General features: G+C 30.4%; 1 protein-coding gene across 1 annotated transcript in view; it reads right to left on the bottom strand.

Moving 5' to 3' along the window:
* LOC123297345 overlaps nt 1-18,044 on the bottom strand; it is a 58,935-nt gene extending 40,891 nt beyond the window's left edge. Inside the window, exons 1-4 of the mRNA XM_044878975.1 lie at nt 17,487-18,044; nt 7,324-7,542; nt 3,132-5,617; nt 1,869-2,012 (exon numbers count right to left, since the gene is read on the bottom strand). Coding sequence (XP_044734910.1) covers nt 1,869-2,012; nt 3,132-5,617; nt 7,324-7,542; nt 17,487-17,733 — 3,096 coding nt within the window. The 5' untranslated portion in view covers nt 17,734-18,044. The remainder of the gene's footprint in view (nt 1-1,868; nt 2,013-3,131; nt 5,618-7,323; nt 7,543-17,486) is intronic.
* Between the last annotated feature and the right edge of the window lie 624 nt (nt 18,045-18,668).

Here is an 18,668-nt window from a genome sequence, read left to right as displayed (position 1 = left end):
TGCCACTTTTCCTAAAACTTATACGCCCTATATCTATAAAAAGAGGCTTTTTCGGATATAAAATAAATGTATTAAGAAATTATCGTTTTTTTAATGTTATTTATCATTGGTTGAAATCTTGCTGTTTTAACTTGGATCATCCTGTATAGAGTCTATGAAACAATATTCTATTTTAGTACATATTTATATTTCTATACATTAAAATTTATGATTGCAGGTTGGGCTGCTTTTTCAATAAATAAATAAATAAATACGATGACGTAAGTTTTTATAATAATTATTATAATTAAAGATATTTTATTTACACTAATAATGTTAAAAAGAACGTCATTGTTTTTAATATTTACACCACCTTAAATTTATTAGTGACAAAGAGTAGTTTTAGTACGAGATTCCACAGTGTTTGTCTCGAAAGATTTAGCTTGGGGGCTGTTATATCTCATACCGTAAAGTTTTCAATGTAAACCTTATTATGATGTTGGTCTACAAGTTTTGTACATTCAATTATAAATTTATCTTGAAAAAGGTCAATATAACATTGGCATATGCAGTAGTTCGTGTGCAAGACAATTGGGGTCAGGGGTCTAAAATCGGTGGTACTCCGACAGCTAGGATATAATCTCCCTTCGAAGCCTGTTTGTATGAGTAAAATATGAGTAGATACCACAGGGCAATTGACTTGAATGAATTCAGCCATATGATTTAAGATATGATTACGAAAAATCCTTCTACTGTTTTTGATCAATTATAAATCACTCTAAGAAGATTGATACGAGACTAGTCAATCCCTTTTATGTGGATTTTATCAGCGCCTCCACAAAAGAGGGACCTCCACAAGAGCTTGTCAAAATTATTCGTACTCAGCATTCCATTGGCTTTGTGTTTGTCATACAATCAATAGTTGAAACAATTAAAAAATGAAAATTGCTTATCTAGTTTGAAAAATAATTAGGGGCCTCCTACTTCTCTGTCGTCCTAGGATGTCCACACTTTTAAATCCGGCCCTACCCACACTTATCCTTAACTAATCAATCCAGGTTTCGTTATTGCTCAAGATGACTCATTATTTCAGACTTGTCACAAGAAAATATTTACATATTTATTGGAGACGAATCTAAAGATAGCTTGACCAATGAATAAGCAAAACTTTCAAAAACTTCGAAATATCGGAAATCGCGTCAATTCAACGTTTGTTTTATCGAAATATAAAATAAAAATATTCGACTCAAAAACCTATACGAAACTACCAGCATTCATATCCATAATAGTAGGCTAATCCGTTCGATTCGTTATCAGTTATCCTTAAACCAATTTTTATCCAAACTTTTCCCTATTGCAGATTTAAGGTAGCTAATTACTTTTGGAATCTTGTCTACTCCCGCTGTCTTTCAATGACATTTGATAAATTGGTCGGATACGAAAAGAGAAATACCAGGCCTTTAAGTAAGAATGTAGCTGTAAACTATAGAGGTAATAGAATCGAAACTTTGACTTTAATAAATTTTTTACCACGAGTTTTTCAATTCTTCGATTGAGATACGTTGTCAATACCAAGTTTTTAGTTTGAAACATCACAAATATATAAAGACTATAAATCGTCGTGTTTCACATTTGAAATTAACAGTTTTCTTTAGAAACATCTTAAACTTCTTTCTCGTTAGGCTTGTAGCACATCGCTGAATCTTGGACTATTTTAACGAAGTTTATAAATATTTGAAAAAAAGACGAAACAGAAATATAAAAAATAAATTTATCATCACCTTGTCGGAAACTGAATGCTTATTAATCAAAATGTAAAAAAAAAATGTACATGAACACACACAACGCATAAGTATACATTATTAATAAATATAAACCTGAATTCTTACCTGTTTATTATCGAGGTTTTCTTTACTGCCTTTATATTCACTATAACGTGCACGCATCTCTTGCTCATCAACCATTAATTGATCGTTTACAGCTTTGGCGGCACGTTTTTCTTTTGTTTTTTTACTTGAAAATAAATTCTTCACCTATGGTTGAAATATTTACGAAACGGAAAAAAAAATTAATTAATAGAAATGTTAAATGTAATAAATTGGAGAGCTTGATGATGATTGACGTTTTACAACCATGGAATTAAAATTCTACTTGAGAAATAGGTTGGAGTTTATATTGTCACGAAACAAAACTTTCCAGCCTTCATTATCTCTAAGTGAAGCACTTAGAGCTTAGTGCTTCACTACTAGCCGAAGTGAAAGTTAGCTGAAGATGAAACTCGCCTTTACTAACCTGTACAATAAATCACCTTTTCATCGAAGTCGGACAACTGAGGCAAAGACAGACGAGACACCACAGTATCACCTCCACATTCTCGTTCGTTTCTCGATTTTGTGCTACTTCGCGAAAAAAATGGAGGAGGCTCTACAGTTTTTATATGATCATATAAAACTCCTATTGATTTCGTTGGAAACAGATAAATTTAAAATCAAATAATATTGAGCTATATCAAACTCAAGCATCCATCACTAATTTAACATAGCCCTTACTGCTTAAAATAGGGAAGAAACTTTTCAAGTAATTGAAGGTAAAATCGTGGACCATGAGTATTCCAGTTGATAAAATAATCAGTACGCAAGTTAACTGCCGAATTTTTTCAGAATTACCGCGTGGGTCATTTTAATCTAAATAATAGTGGGTCATTTTAATAAACTTCCAAGGGCATGAAAGTTTATTGGATAGATTTATTGTTTTTGATTGCGTTAATAGTGACTGTCAATGATTCTATGATTTAAAAAAGAAATTTTTCTGGAAATCATTTTTAAAAAGCATAGTCTAAATGAGCTCTTACAGTAGCCTGCTTATCTTAGCTCGTTTAGGGAACATAGCAATAAGCCTCACTCATTACTTTTGCGTTTGTAATTTGTATTTAGCTCGTTTAGGAAACATAGCAAAACCATGTTATGCTATGATTACCAACTCACTTATTACTTTTGCGTTTGTAATTTGTATATATATTCTTTAGACGACGCCCCCTGAGATTCAAGTAAATCTAGTCTAAAAGCTTACAAAAACATTGGTCTTAAAACGTCTATGATTTCATCAATCGAAGCTGTCGAACAAAATACCAAAAACTAAAATATAAAACTTACCTTATCTAAACTGCTAATTTTCTTTTCACCCTTTGGTGGTTTCGTATCAATTTTCTTTCCATTTTTATCCAAATCCTTATCAATTCGGGGATCATAATGTGAACCATCATCAATACTTCGTTCTCTAGGGACATATTCTGTTTGTTTTTTATGATTCCGTTGTAAAGTTTCTGTTTTATATTTAGGAATATCACGATCTGAATCATCTAAATCACGTAGACCGATGTCCGAATCATCATAATCTTTTCGACCATTTGTATAAGGAGTAATTGTGGTTTTATGATGATAATTTTGATGGTGATATTCATTTGTAATATACTTTCGATGATTGTCTTCTGTATGTTGTTTTTCGACCGCAATTAATAAAGAACTTTGGAAACCTTCATCTTCGGAATCGTTACGATGACGTTGATTATGATGATTTCGACGTTCAGAATCACGACGAAAATCATTTTCAATGCCAGAATCATCAACAAATTTATCTTTCGTAACTTGTACATCATATTTATTAGCTTTATTGCGTTTCAGTGAATCATGATAACTTGAATTCTCAACAGTTCGATGATTTCTTCGCTCTAAAACATCCTCATAACGTTTTTGGGCGATTAACTCAGGATTTGATTTATGGAATTCCTTTATGATTTTATTATTTTGATAATTTTCCGTAAAACGATTATTTCCAATAATTTTCTCCGTTGTATGAGTCTCATTCGTAACTCTATCACCATGTTCGTCTAAATATGACTCACTGGTAAATTTCTCCACATATCCCGTACCATTTGTAAGCGGAGGTGAACTTCCATTTTTCAAATATTTCGATTTTGTTTCAAACAACTTATTTCGGGAATTAATTCGGGATTCTAAGAGTTCTCGACGTGAGCTTAAATCATTTCGTTCATTTATTTTTGAATTGTCATTGTTCAATAGCTCGGTTAAACTTTCACGTCGTTTTACGGTATCCATACCATCCGCTCGTCCACGTAAGATTGTCGTATCCATAAAATTGGAAGTATATTCCCGTTTCGTGGTTGTGAATCCACCATTTTGATTATATTTGGGCGATATTGGTAAATCATCGTTAAAAGAATTATTTTTAGATTCTAAACGATTTTTTCCATATTCTTCATAACCTAAACCTTCGTCTGAATCCGAATTTGGTGTGAATAATTTTGTTTTCTGATCGTATGTTCGATGTATTGTTTGCTTAGATTCTGGTGTTCCACAAACCACTTGGGCGTAAATAATTTGTCCATTTGGTGTTTTATCATTTTTGGGACTGTATACAGGACTACGTGTTTCATATCGATACGAACTTTGGTACTCTCGTTCTGGACTTAAAGAATTACGACGGTTATTGATTTCTGTGTCCGAAATTGGACTGACACTTGGTTTCGTATAGCTAAATGGTAAATTATTATTATGATTGATACCAATTTTTGGTGTGATTAGAACATTTGGTGTTTTTGGTGGCGGTGAAAAACGTGTTTGTTCATGACTTAAACGTTTCACCATGTGGTCAACCGTGTGACCACGGGTTAATGGTAAACGATCCACTGGTTTTTGACTACTATGAATCATCTCTGGTGATGATTGTTTTAGAATTTCTTCCTCGAATTTCTCTTTTAATTTTTGTATTGAATTCTTATTATCAACTTCATCAATATCCTCTTTTTTCTTATTCCGTTTCGTGATCGATTTTAAACGATCTTCGAATGATTTTCGTAATGGATTTTTTCGTGAGGTTAATGTTTCAGCATTATCAACATCAATTATCACAATCGATTGAGGTTGATCCTTTTGCCAACTGGGAGGATCATTTAATTTGATTTCTGGTGATTGTTTTTTCCATTTTTTACGTTCTGGTGGTTTAATTAATTCAATATTATTTGAAGCGGGTTTTTGATTTTCTTTATCACTAGAACTAACAGGTGTAGAGGTTACCGGTTTAACACTAAAATAATCTGGAGATCTTAGCGATGAATGCTCTACGTTTGGTGATGCTTCTATAATCGGTGATAACTGTGATTTTTTCGATGATAATATTAAATTTTCATCTGTTAAAGACCCGGATCGTTTTCGTAACACTGGCTTTTTATCTGAAACATCACTATGACTACGATTTATATTCGTTTGTTTTTTATTTTTATCATCCGAAACATCACTTTTGCTACGTTTTACTTTAGTAGTTTTTTTAAATAAATTTTTTAGCGGATTCTTTTTTGAACGTTTAGGACGCGCGGGTTGATCTTTTTGATTATTTTTATTGGAATTTTTAGCACTAACGTCACTCACTGAACGCGTTAAAAATGTTCGCGGTGGTTTTTTTGGTGCTTCTGGTAAGATAATTGATGTTGTTGAACCTAATTCTTCACTACGACGTCGTCTTGTTAATTTTCGTTCGGTCGATGAATTTGGTGATTCGTTTTGGTAATAACGATTATTCTTTTTACGTGATGGTAATGAATAGAATTTTTCTGGGAATGATCCTGAAATAATTATACATTTTAAGATAGTATTTTCTATCGAATTTTTGGTGGTAATAAGGAGTCTTTAAGCAAGAAACCAACTGTTTTCGCGGCTTCAAGAAACTGAAGGGTATAAGGATCTATCTCCACGGTATAAACAAACACAAAACTTCTTAGGACTTTGTTCACGCAGAATTAATCTCTAACAATTCTCTTGTCCGAATACGGGCACTACGGGATAATTTAAGTTATTGTGTCTGAGTTAAAATAGACTTTACAATGATATTTAGGGCTCTATTATAAAATACTCATTGAAATTGAAATAATCTATTGAAAAGTTTTCAAACAATTTTATCAAAGAAACAAACCGCTTGGCATAGTTTTTGCAAATTTTTTCTACAAACATTCCAAAGTCGATCGATTTTATTTTAATGTATCGATTGCCGTTTAAAATTAGACTACATTACATCGATATATACAGACATTACAATCCAATTAAGGGTAACAATGTCTCAATATTTATTATTTTGTACTCAATAAACTCAATAAAAACACATTATAACGTTCGTAAAATAAAACAGAAAGATGTTTTACCTACATATAAACTTTTTACTCTTTCAGCAAGTATCATATGTATATGATTCATCCACAATTGATTTCTAGAATATTTACATATATAGACATGACGAGGGTATGCAATATAATTTTAAATGTTGCGCTATTCAAATTTCATTTTACAAAATGTTTCAGAAAATTTGTACTAAATACAATATACTTTCGATATATCTTCTTCGACAAAATACCTTTTTTTCCAAAGGATCCATTCCTTTTCGAGGCCAGAATCTCCCCTCCCCTTAAAAAGAACTGTTTGCCACTACGCCTGCCGATAATTGAGAACAAGTTTTCAAATAATTCATGTAGTGTTGTTTTGACGGGTTCATAAGTGAATATCAGGCAGCTTTATGATCAACCAAAGGCACGATTATTACTTTCTTACATTCGGGAGAGTTCCGGCTGCATTTCCGATTCCAGATATTAATCATAAATAATTTGCAAATTGATTAAACTACTGTTGAAAAAGAAAAAGAAAAAATAGCAGTCAAATTTTTGTGGTTTCCCTTAACCCAAGGTTAATATAAGCATAATTCTTATCAAAAATGTGTGGCTTTAATATGCCGTATATATTTCAGTTCACCGTCCCTTCATACAAAAACAAAAATTGGCGAACTGCTTATGTCGAGATTAGGTTTTTTTTTAAAGTAGCTAAGGATAGGTTAGGGTAGAGTGACTGTCCTGGGGTAGGGTACACTTAGACCATAGAAAATTCGTCAAAGAAAGGGTGGCTCAAGTGGCCCACCTCTTTATGGTTAGTGCTGAGCAATGAGAGAGAAGATGAGATATCGTTTCTCCCTTCTCCTCATTGTGACAATTCCTGCAGTAGTCATGATATACTGTCAGGCTCAAGCGTTCAGCGTGGCTATCGCCTACCTAAAGTGTCCTGTAAAGTAGGTAAACAATAATAGAAAATGAAAAATCATTAGAAACTCCCCATCTGGCAGCGAATAATCTACTGAACCCAGTAGAACCTTTTAGATTGAAAGATTATTCACGGCAGCTGTGAGACGAATAGGCACAGTTAGAAAGTAAATGTTTTTACAAAAATCAAATTTGAACTTAAAACATCCTGTACATAAATCTATAAATAAAAGATTACAAAATATACTAACCAGTTCGATTTGACACACAATGTACACTGTCGGCTTGTTTTAATACTTTAGCAGCCTCCTCTGCTAACTGCTTACGCGATAAATGGCCTAATTTCTCTCGACGTACTGGCAATGCAAATAATCGTGTGCCACTTGTATTTTCTTTTTCATTTGATTGTCCAAGGCTTGGTCCAACAACGCCTGTTAATGCTGGTACTACGTCTGGTGATTCACGTAATTCTGGAATACAAAAAGATCACAAATTGTTAAAAATGCATAAAAACTTTCAAAAAATTTTGTGGAAATGAATTTATGGGCGAGTTTTAACTAGTTTTAATTAAGATGATGATTTAGGTATCAAAAATTATTTAACACGCAATGATTAAACAAATTATTTGATTAGCACATGATATTATTAATATAACCCAAATATTTACAAAAACAAAAACGAATTTTGATTATGAATAATCTCACGATCTTTCGTAATTTTAAATTTTTAATTTAATTTTTTTTAAAGTCAAGTTTTGTGAACTCTACCAGTTCTTGATTATTATACATACCATGCATATATGTAATACTAAGTTTAGTCCCAAGTTTGTAACGCTTAAAAATATTGATGTTACGCAAAAAATTTTGGTATAGGTGATCAAAAATATCTCCTAATTAGTCCATTTTCGGATGTCCATCTGTCAACTCGATATCTCAAAAACGAAAAAAGATATCAATCTGAAATTTTTACAGCGTACTCAGGACGTAAAAAGTGAGGTCAATTTCGTAAGTGAGCAACATAGGTCAATTGGGTTTTGGGTCCGTAGGACCCATCTTGTAAACCGTTAAGGATAGAACAAAAGTTTAAATCTAAAAAATCTTATAAAAAATAAACAACTTTTGTTTGAAACATTTTTTCGTAAACATCACTGTAACCCTTGAGGGCGCAACTTAGGAAAACTTTCAAAACAGTGTGTGTTGGATCTGATACACTCATTCATTGATTTTAAGTCCATAAACTTTTTTTTTCAAATTTTTTACACATAATATGCTAATTTGCATAATTACGTGAGAAAAAAAATATCTAATAAACTAAAATGATTTCAAAAACATCAAAATATTATGAAATAATGCGCGGTGTATTTTTAACTTAAATTTAAATAATTTTCAAATAATTCATAACAAATTGTTAATTGATATCAATTTATTTAAACACCTAACTTTCGCTTATTTTATATAAATTATTAGGAAATATCTCAAAAACTAAAAATAAAAATATTAAACACATATGAAAAATGGACTCTGAAGGTGAATCTTTTCAATCATTTTGTAGAAATGATTAAAACTAGAGAAAAGCAAAGATTGGTATGTAAGATACTAAGAAGCCAGACCAATAAATTTCTGAACAGAAAAATTTTTCGTTTAAGAACTTCGATTTTGTTAGTTGAAAATATATAACTATAAAATTTGAACAGACAAAAAACATGGTACGATCAAAGATAAAATTATTTTCTATAACTTTGCTTATGATAAATAAGTATTTCTATTTCTTACAAATTCGAAACGTGAGTTTCCAATCTTTGGATTTCTCCCAAAATGCACAAGATACCTGCGTCCGGTACCTACTTTTAAAATATCATACTTTTAAACATTCGAAAAAGTTTGAATTTTGTGCTCTATTACAGAAATTTGTATTGTTCCGGTCTATATTTGTTTCCGGGTATATTTTTTCCGCTACATTTTTTCTTAAATCCCCTTTATGCACATTCCCTGATTTTCTAGGGTTGATAAAATTAAGGAATACCAAATTTTTCCCTTCTTTTTATCGTAACCGCCCCTTTCTAAGCTTTAATTTTGCAGAAAATTTCATGAAATAGCAATATTTTAAAACTTGTGGGACTGGAGGCACACATATTTCCAAAGGGTCTTAAAATATTTTAGACTCGTACGAAACTTAGACCATTAAGTACATGAACTTTGCGTAAAAACAATTTACAGTGTGCTAACATCTGAGGTAATTGCCTGGGTCAAAACCATCATGGCGGCGGTGCAGAAATGTCAAAACAAAGTGTTGTTGTCATACTTGTCATTATAGATTCGTAAGAATAAATGTAAAGTGATATGTTGTAAGTATTTTTTTAAGTCAAAAAGCGAAAAATTTCAGTGAAATCACGATGTTTTATGTAAAACATATTGTGATATGAAAATTTAAAATTCAATATGTATATTTTTTTAATAAATGTCCCTATATTCTTTTGATAAACGTCCCTAGCTGATCGCAGCAATTACCTCAGATGTTGGTACACCTTTCACTGTACGAAAAGATAGCCGATGCTCAGGCCATGTGCTTAATGGTCTAAGGTACGAAGATATGTATGTTTGTTTTTTTCAATTTTCAGGGTAAATACAAAAAATTTCCTACTGAGAGATTAAAAAAATTGTTACAAACATTTTTTTTTTCTGTAAAAATATATGCGGGCGTTAAATATTGAATATACAGTCTATACAGATGTATATGTATAAATGTAGTTTAATAATGTGGAGGCTTTCAGCCTAATGTACCAACGACCTTTACCTTATAAAGAAACCTGACACAATGTATTTGTATATTGGATTTGCAAAGAGAACTGAATTCAAAACATGTCTCACTATAAATGTAGAAGAGATCTACCTACAATTATCATTCAGTGTGTCTTTTTAGTATGTACTACGTTTAATTATTATTGTATTAATAATTTTATTGTGTATTTAGCATATAAAAATTAGGTTTATTTGAGTTTTATTGAGTTTTTTATGATGGATTATTATTTGGAGTGGTAAAATTAACAAGAATGACAAAAATGATGCATCTAAAAAGATTACGAAAGCAGGAAACCCGCCAGGAATGAAGTGCTTACTCCTTTTCAACTCAACACTATTTATTACCCGACTGCCAAGGCGTGATTACGTGTATCGCGCGTGTGTTTGTATTTCTTTATTACCTCGTATCTTCCAAACGGCTTGATGGATTTCCACGATTAAGGCATCGTTATATTCACCTTAAAAACCTAAAGGTTCTTAGATAGATGTTTGAAAAAATGAAAATGATCAAAAATTAACTAAACCTATCGTGTAGGGTATTAAAATAAAGATAATTAAAAAGGGATTACAAAAATATACAGGTTGTTCACGAAATTATGGCCAAACGGCTTGATTTCAACAAAATTTTCGTTCAGGAATAGATGGAACGTTATTGGCTGTACATTTTAAAAGTATTTTCGTTATAAACAGGGTGACCAGAAACGCATAATGTATTGTATTTTCTTAAATAGAACAACCTGTTTATTATTTCATTGTCAAGTTCTAAGATCAAAATAAAGGTGTTCTTCATCAAGGCTTACCTCACTTTACCTACACGGTTTTCGAAATATTCAGTATTTTCTGAAATTATAGTAGCAATTTTAACGTATGATTTCTAAAAGCTTATATCAGTTTTTCAAACCAATTTTTACTTGTATATTCTATTAATCGATTGAAGTTCTTATCGCAACTATGAATAATTGAATTTCGTATACAGGTTGTCACAAAAGTTATGCCGAAAGAATTACAAGTTTTAAGCGATAAAAACTTATTTAACTTAACCATAGCACACAGAGTTTAGGTCTACAGCAAATGTAAATTGTAACTGTTAACTATATCAAATACCATCAACTTTACCAAAGTCAACTGTGTACCTTTTCGTGAGAATCGCACATTTTTTGAAAGAAAATAAATTTTAATTCTAAACAAGTGAAAACAAACAATTGACTGAGTTAATTGTTGAAATACCATGCATAGTCAGTGTTGATTTCTTTATCACATTACACATACATACATGTGACACATACATAACTGATAATCAAGTATAGTACATATTATAAAATTTCCGCCTAATTGGCGCCCTCACGGGTAAACAGTGATGTTTACGAAAAAATGTTTCAAACAAAAGTTGTTTAATTTTTGATAAGGAACATTTTTTACATTTAAACTTTTGTTCTATCTCTAACGGTTTACAAGATGGGTCCGACAGACCCAAGACCCAATTGACCTATGATGCTCATTTACGAACTTGACCTCACTTTTTACGTCTTGAGTACGCTGTAAAATTTCAGCTCGATATCTTTTCTCGTTTTTGCGTTATCGTATCCACAGACGGACGGACAACCGGAAATGGACTAATTAGGTGATTTTATGAACACCTATGACAAAATTTTTTTCCTAGCTTCATTATTTTTAAGCGTTACAAACTTGGGACTAAACTTAATATACTATGTATATTTCATATATACATGGTATAATTACTTTCATGGACTAAATAGAAATAGACGAACATAATAGTATGTTATACAAATCTAATTTGTAATACATTTTTTCTGATATTTTAGACGCCGAAAAACTACCCATCATTGATTTACTGCATCAGTTCCTTATTATTTCAACTTATTCATGTATTTTCAAGAACATATTTTAAGATTCCTAAACTAAGATATCCATAGTGCATTTCTTTTGAAAAATATAGGATAGATTAACCTTTAATTTATTTTCCCACAAAAGACAAAGTTGCCAATTATGCATATTTAAAAGAATATTATTGTAGACATTGAAATTTAAGTATACTGTTTTTTTATCAATTCCCACAGAAAATAATAATATTGCATTGTTTTTTAATTAAATAAGAACAAATTTAATAAATATGCAAATAAATTGACATTTGGTTTTTTTTTGCGTTTAAAAAAAAGCTAACAGAACAAAATACAAAAGATGAAAATATATGTAATTTTTCTGCATTCTTTTAATCTTAAGTGTGTCAAGATACATTATAGTAGCAGTGTTAACAGGGCTGTATTAAGGTAGTACCTACACGAAAGTGATATTCCAAGAATTTCTCAAAACTCAGAATATAAAATATTTAATTCATAATACACTTGCTGTTAAAATTAGAAGATGATTTACCATGCCATACATGAGACATTAGCAATTAAAAGTGACGCAATTTGTACGTGTACATGGGAGAAGTGTATAAAAATACACAAATTTACAAATATTATATTTATTTACCAATGAATGACGTCCACCATCTCTATGAAAAACTAATATAATGTAGAATACTATATTTAGAAAATATATAAATAAAAATAAAAATTATTTACCATATAGTTTCGATAAAAAACTTAAATAAATAACTCGTTTTAGCGATGATTTTTGTGGAAAAGATATGAAGACTAATGTTAAAGGCATATGCCATAGTGTGTGTGTTTATATGTATACTAGAAACAGTAGTGAGGAACTACAGTCTTGTGAAAATAATATATGGTATATGTATAATAGTCATAGCACAGTTAATGCACTGAATGATAGTATTAGTCCAAAACTTTTTGACTGGACGGTCGCGGAGGAACTACCTTAACTGCATTTTTGACAACAGCGTAAAATCACGTGTAAGATATGTAATAATGATCATCCGATCTCTGATGAATCATCACATATATACTGGGTGGGTCATTTTAATCTATATACCTAAATATCTTGTTTTGTAGTTTACCAATCAAAAAATAACTTTAATAGAAGTTGTTCTGACATCAGATTGGACCTAGTTCTTCCGGGTTCCTTCAAAAGCCAATTTAGATTCTAAACGGTAAGAGATAGAATAACACTTTAAACTGGAAAGTTGATACTCATTAAAAAAACTTGCAATTTTTGATACATTTTCTCGAAAAACGTTAGCTTTCGGAGGAAATACGACTTAAAAATATGTCATTATTGCATTTAATCGAGGGAAAACAAGCTAACCACGAAAAATATGCCTGCAAAAGTTGTTAAGGGCAATGGAGGACATTCATCTGTGTCCATGGATTACCGATAAACTTTAAGCGGATTTTCTTTCGATTAAATGCAATAATGATATATTTTTAAGTCGAATTTCTTTCGAAAAGTAACGTTTTTCGAAAAAATGTTTAAAAAAGAAATTGGTAGGGTTTTTATGAGGAAGTTATTTTTTGATTGACGAAGTAAAAAACTAGATATTTTGGTGTAATATTAAAATGGCCCACCCAGTATATACATATACTAAATTTTGATTGTTTAAAGATTTAATCGATTGGGTAAACTTAGAAATAATCCAAAAACAAAAAAGAATAGTTTAATTCATGACTGAACGCCCAGTCAACGTCAAAACGAATGGATCGACTTCTTGAAAAAAATTATTGAAGCTTAACTTTATCTAGAACTCACTTCGTACTAAATCCGGCCCTGTCACTGTTTGTTTAAAATTATTGTCAACAAAATACGCAAGAAAAATATGTATTTTTTTCAATTATGTAATAATATATTTAAAATAGCCTTCATGATTAAGTGTTTAAAAATAGATATTATTTAAAAAATTTGTTTAAATATTCATATTCTTACGATTATGTAAAAAAAAAGCAAAAAAATTATAATTTTTATCATTTTTCACGGGTATACTTGACATTGAGATATCAAGAGTAATTTATCGTACACGCTGTTAGAGTCCAAAGGCTTCTTACTTTAGAGAATATAGGCTGATTCAAAATGAGTTTCGTAACTTTAGCTTTTGAAAAGTAAAGTACAAGATGTAATATTATGTTAGATAAATTTTTATTTTTCGGATAACCATTTAATATTAAAAATGATGTCAGGAAAATGGCCGCCTCTTTCCCAAGTTTCGGGTATTACTTCGCCCTACAAAAATGAATCCATTTTCGTATGCTTGATGGAACGCACGATACAATACTTTGCAGAACGATGCACGAATTTACAGAGAAATGCGAATTGGTTGGTCACTAGTGCGATTAAATTGGCCAAAATCTTCCCGTAAAAGTCTATACACAATTGTTACAGAGTTCTTATTTCTATGGAATAAGTGTAGAATTTAAGCGTTGAGCGTTAATAAAACGATTCTTATGTACAGAATTTCAACCATAGGAAACTGAAATTGGATAATTTTATAATCAATTTAATCCTCTTGTCAAACATGATTTCCTAGATCCAAACGTTATATAGTCATAAAAGTCATATAGTTTGTCCTTGCACAGCCTTGATAAACAGTGTATCGTATCCTTGACATTCACAGCTAAATAATCTATTATTAACACTTCTTGAGTCCGAAGGCTATTGATTTTTACCTTGGAAAGTATAATCAAGTGATGACACCTGTTACACAGGTTAGATAGGTTACTAGAACAAGAATATCCTCCGGTGATAACAGTAGCTGGTTTTACAAAACGATTAGGAGGATACATATGAATAATTAAATATTATGTCAAACTCATTACTGAATTCTTCAAGAAAGCCAAAAATATAAAAAAACTTTACTCTGGCCGAACAAGATTTCACTTTATTTATATTAGACCAGTTTCTAGCCCGAAATATGGGTCCCTGACATTCGTATAATCCGATTATTTTCATACGGAAAGTACTTAATAAATCACAAATGGGAAAGTTATATAGCCTGAATTAAAAATCGATTCGAAAAAGCTCTCAGAATTTGAAACATATAATCTTCTAAGGTGTTTCGATACCAAAACGAAAGTGTAACCAAAAAACTGAAATTTTGTGTGTCAATTAACGAGTACTTATTTAATACGCCTTCTGTATAAATTTCAAGTCGATTCTCCGAACAATTTCTCCTAAATCGTTCAGAGAATCGGCATGAACTCTTCACACAATAATTTTCATTTTTTCGGTATTGAAATACCTTAATATTCGGCCTTGCCCAAAAATATATAAATTTCCTGACGCAATCAATGAGTTTTGTTTGAGTTTTGCATCTTTTATCGATAGTATAAAGGGCGTCAAGGTTGAATTTGAGTTAAAAAAAAGGAATATGATCGTTACTTTTCGAAGCAATTTGATTTTAAACTATCGGAGAATCGGTTATAAATGTTTTTGTGTGTTTTTTCGAAGGTTTGTTTTAATTTTATAAACTTGTTGCAGAATTTACTACAATTTTTACAACTTAAAAGTTAAGTGTTATTCCAGGAATTAACTTTTTATGTCCATCACGCGTAAAAAGTTTGACACATTTTTCATATTTTTTCCTGAGTAATATTTCTAGGAATAGTATAATAACCCGCGACAAGATCATACCAATTATAGTAATTGTTTAAACATTTATAATTGAATAAATATTCAAAAAAATGATATCATTTTTAATGCCCAAAATAGTCATTTACCTAGATTTGAAATAACTGTAAACATCTGTGTAATTTAAAAATGGCATCAAAGATTACTGTCATCTCTTAAGTTCACAAAATATTTATGCGATTATTGCATAAAATTATCCATTTTTAAACAAATGATTCACACTTTGTTTTATTCAACACTTTTCCGTACACGTGCAAGTAATAAAAGACACCTGATTTTTTCTCGAAATCGGTAACATATGTTTAACAAAAAAAATTAACTCATCGTTTTTATCATCAAACACGCACAAATTTCTGGCAAATTAAGAGTATTTAAAAAATTTCCTTGGCTTTAAAATCACATAATTTATTTTTAAGCACTAAATGACACTACAAAAAGTGAAATTATCAATATGTCAAAAATATGTCGTTCATGTTAGTATTTAGTGCACTATACTAAAAATTTTAATTTAATTTACTGATTTTATCCAAATAAATTATGCAAATTTAGATTTGTAAATTAAATGTGGGCGATCGATAAGTGTTTAAAGAGTGAAAGGGATATTTTTGTAGTGTCATTTTATAAAATTAATTTTACATGTCTGTAAATTAAATTTACATAATTATTTTTTTTTTTGGATAGTGGCTAAATATTGTGGCTAAAATATTGAGGACGAGAAGCGTATAAGGTGAAAAAGGAGTTTTAAGCAGCCAATTAATTATTTTATCGGAATAAAACTTGTGAAATTGAAGTGTTTGCGAAAAACTAAGGAACCTTTTAGAATTTTGTTATGATCGTCCAATCATTATGATTGGCCAATTTTTTGTTGCCTATGACTTTACTATTATCTGTTTGCTAAATTTAAAAGTTCATTTTTCATTCATCATTTTTCTGTTCAGATTTAGGAAACCGAAACGCGCAACAAAAAATATTTTTGGTGGAAGCGCTGTGAAGAATAATAGAAAACAATGGAAACTAAAAAATAAAACGGAAACTATTTACCGATTTAGTTATTAATGTATTAACAGCTTGAAATGCGTTGGTTTGAAACATTTTAAAAATTCGATATCGTTATTGCCAGTGTTAAGTATTTCGATATTACATATCTTTCCTATTGTTTAGTTTATAAAAAGTCACTTCCTTTTGACCTGGAAACGGGTGTTGCTTGTTTTAAGCAAGAAATAGTTCCGAAAAAGTTTACACGAACTGCTTAACAATTTCTGTTTAACAATTTCTAAACCTAACTTCAAGTTTTGCGGTAACTATCGTAATCTCGGTCCTGATTATATTAATCGTACTATAAGCAACGATTTTTCCGATGAAATTAACCAAAAAACTTGTACGTAAGCTTAGGAAAAAGGAACTTTTGGAAACAAAAATAATTGACTTGAACATCGATAATTTTGTACCAATGCTTTCAATAAATCGTAACAACTATATTTCGAACATTCCCCACAAATATTTACAAAATTTCTAGCAAATACAAGATTTCCTATTATGGGACATTTATTTTCTTAGAATATATTGAAAGTTTGAACATATAAAGTTTTAGTTTCCTTTCGAAATGAAAATATCTAAGTACTATGAATATATTATTATCAATTAATTATTTTTCACCACTAGCACAACAAATAAAAAAAGATTTCGCCCTTTTGAAATGACTACAATTTGATACAAGGTTCGGGAAAAAACAAAAAAGAAGTTTTCAGCTTTACTTTTCTTCTTAATGGTTATATAACAAAATAAAACACCAACCATAACGATTGTCTTCAATGGGTTACGGTTCTACTCACGCATTGAGTGTTCCATATTAACATATATCGCTTAGTAATTTTTAGAAACATGAAATGATAAATTAATAAATTATTGTTAAATGTCAAGAAAAATAGTTAAAGTTAATTGATGAAAATCGTTATTATATTTAGTAAAACACACACACACACAAATAAATTTTCGTTATTAAAAAAATATGGAAAATTTGGTTAAATCCAGTGTTATATAAAGTTTTCAATAAAAAACCAAATTTTTTCGTTTACCAATTCGTTTAACGTGGACATCTCGATTGAAGGATACTGTTCGTGGTTTCACAATTGTCGTAGCAGTAGTACTTGTAGCAATATCGTTGTTGTTGTTCACAGACGGACTAATTATATCAAATTGTTCTTCATTTGTATCATTTTCTTGTGGTTTTGCTGCTCCATTCGTTTCTGCTGTACTTATTTTTGTTGTTGTTGTTGTTGGTGATGATGATGACGTAACACCTCCAATATCATCCATGGACATTCCGAATAAATGCGAACATTAACGAATTAAAATATTATAATGCCGCCTACACACTATCACATAGTCCCACACTATTTTGTCATATAATTTATGATGCATCAGAAGATATGGTTTTTCCTTTGTGTGTTTGTTTATTGGAATCTATTATCTGTCTTTTTTTTTACTTGTGTTTTTTCTTTTAAGAATGGCATATCATGCCGTATTTGAAAATAGTTTGATGTTTTGTTGAATCCACTTATACGTCATCACCACTCTCTTGTGTGTATTTTTTTTTTTGGATAAATGTTTTTGTTCTCTGTCTTTTTTTAGTGTCTCCCTCCTATATTGCAGAAAATATTCATTCATAATTTTTTTTTTTTGTAAATAAAGATTTGTCTTAAGTCTACAAATTGGATGTTAGTAAAAGGAAATAGCTATTTTTGGTGCTATTAAGCACCAAATATATATATTTCTATATATTCAAGGTAATTATATGTGGTACATTTTTATTGACTCAAAAGTATGACTGATTATTTTTCCATCGTATTTTTGCTGTAAATTTATGCTTCTATGACTTAGAAGCTTAAATACTAATTCTTAGAAAAATTTTTTTATAACTTTGAAAGTAAAATGGTAATAATTAAATACTTATCATTCTGTATTTTGAAAAGGTCAATTTTCTGATGTGGATAAAGTTTTCTAGTCTTGGCAGGTAATTTCAAAGGATTTCAGATATAAAATCCCATTTTATAAATTATGCAGGTACTAAAGTTAGATTCCATAGAAGCTAACCATCTTCTACTAATATAGAAGGTTAAGGCCGAACTACAGTAGAGCAACCGGACAAAGCCCTCTGGCAAGGGATATATGATCATTCAAATGTCGTCATTGTTATCCAGTTATCTGGATCTGTCACTACTGCGAAAGCTGAGCGAATTTTCTCTAAATTAAAGTTG

Source organism: Chrysoperla carnea, chromosome 1, assembly GCF_905475395.1.
Source record: "Chrysoperla carnea chromosome 1, inChrCarn1.1, whole genome shotgun sequence".
Classification (NCBI taxonomy): domain Eukaryota; kingdom Metazoa; phylum Arthropoda; class Insecta; order Neuroptera; family Chrysopidae; genus Chrysoperla; species Chrysoperla carnea.
The sequence above is the reverse complement of the archived record's forward strand: the minus strand, read 5'-3'. Positions and strand labels throughout refer to the sequence as shown.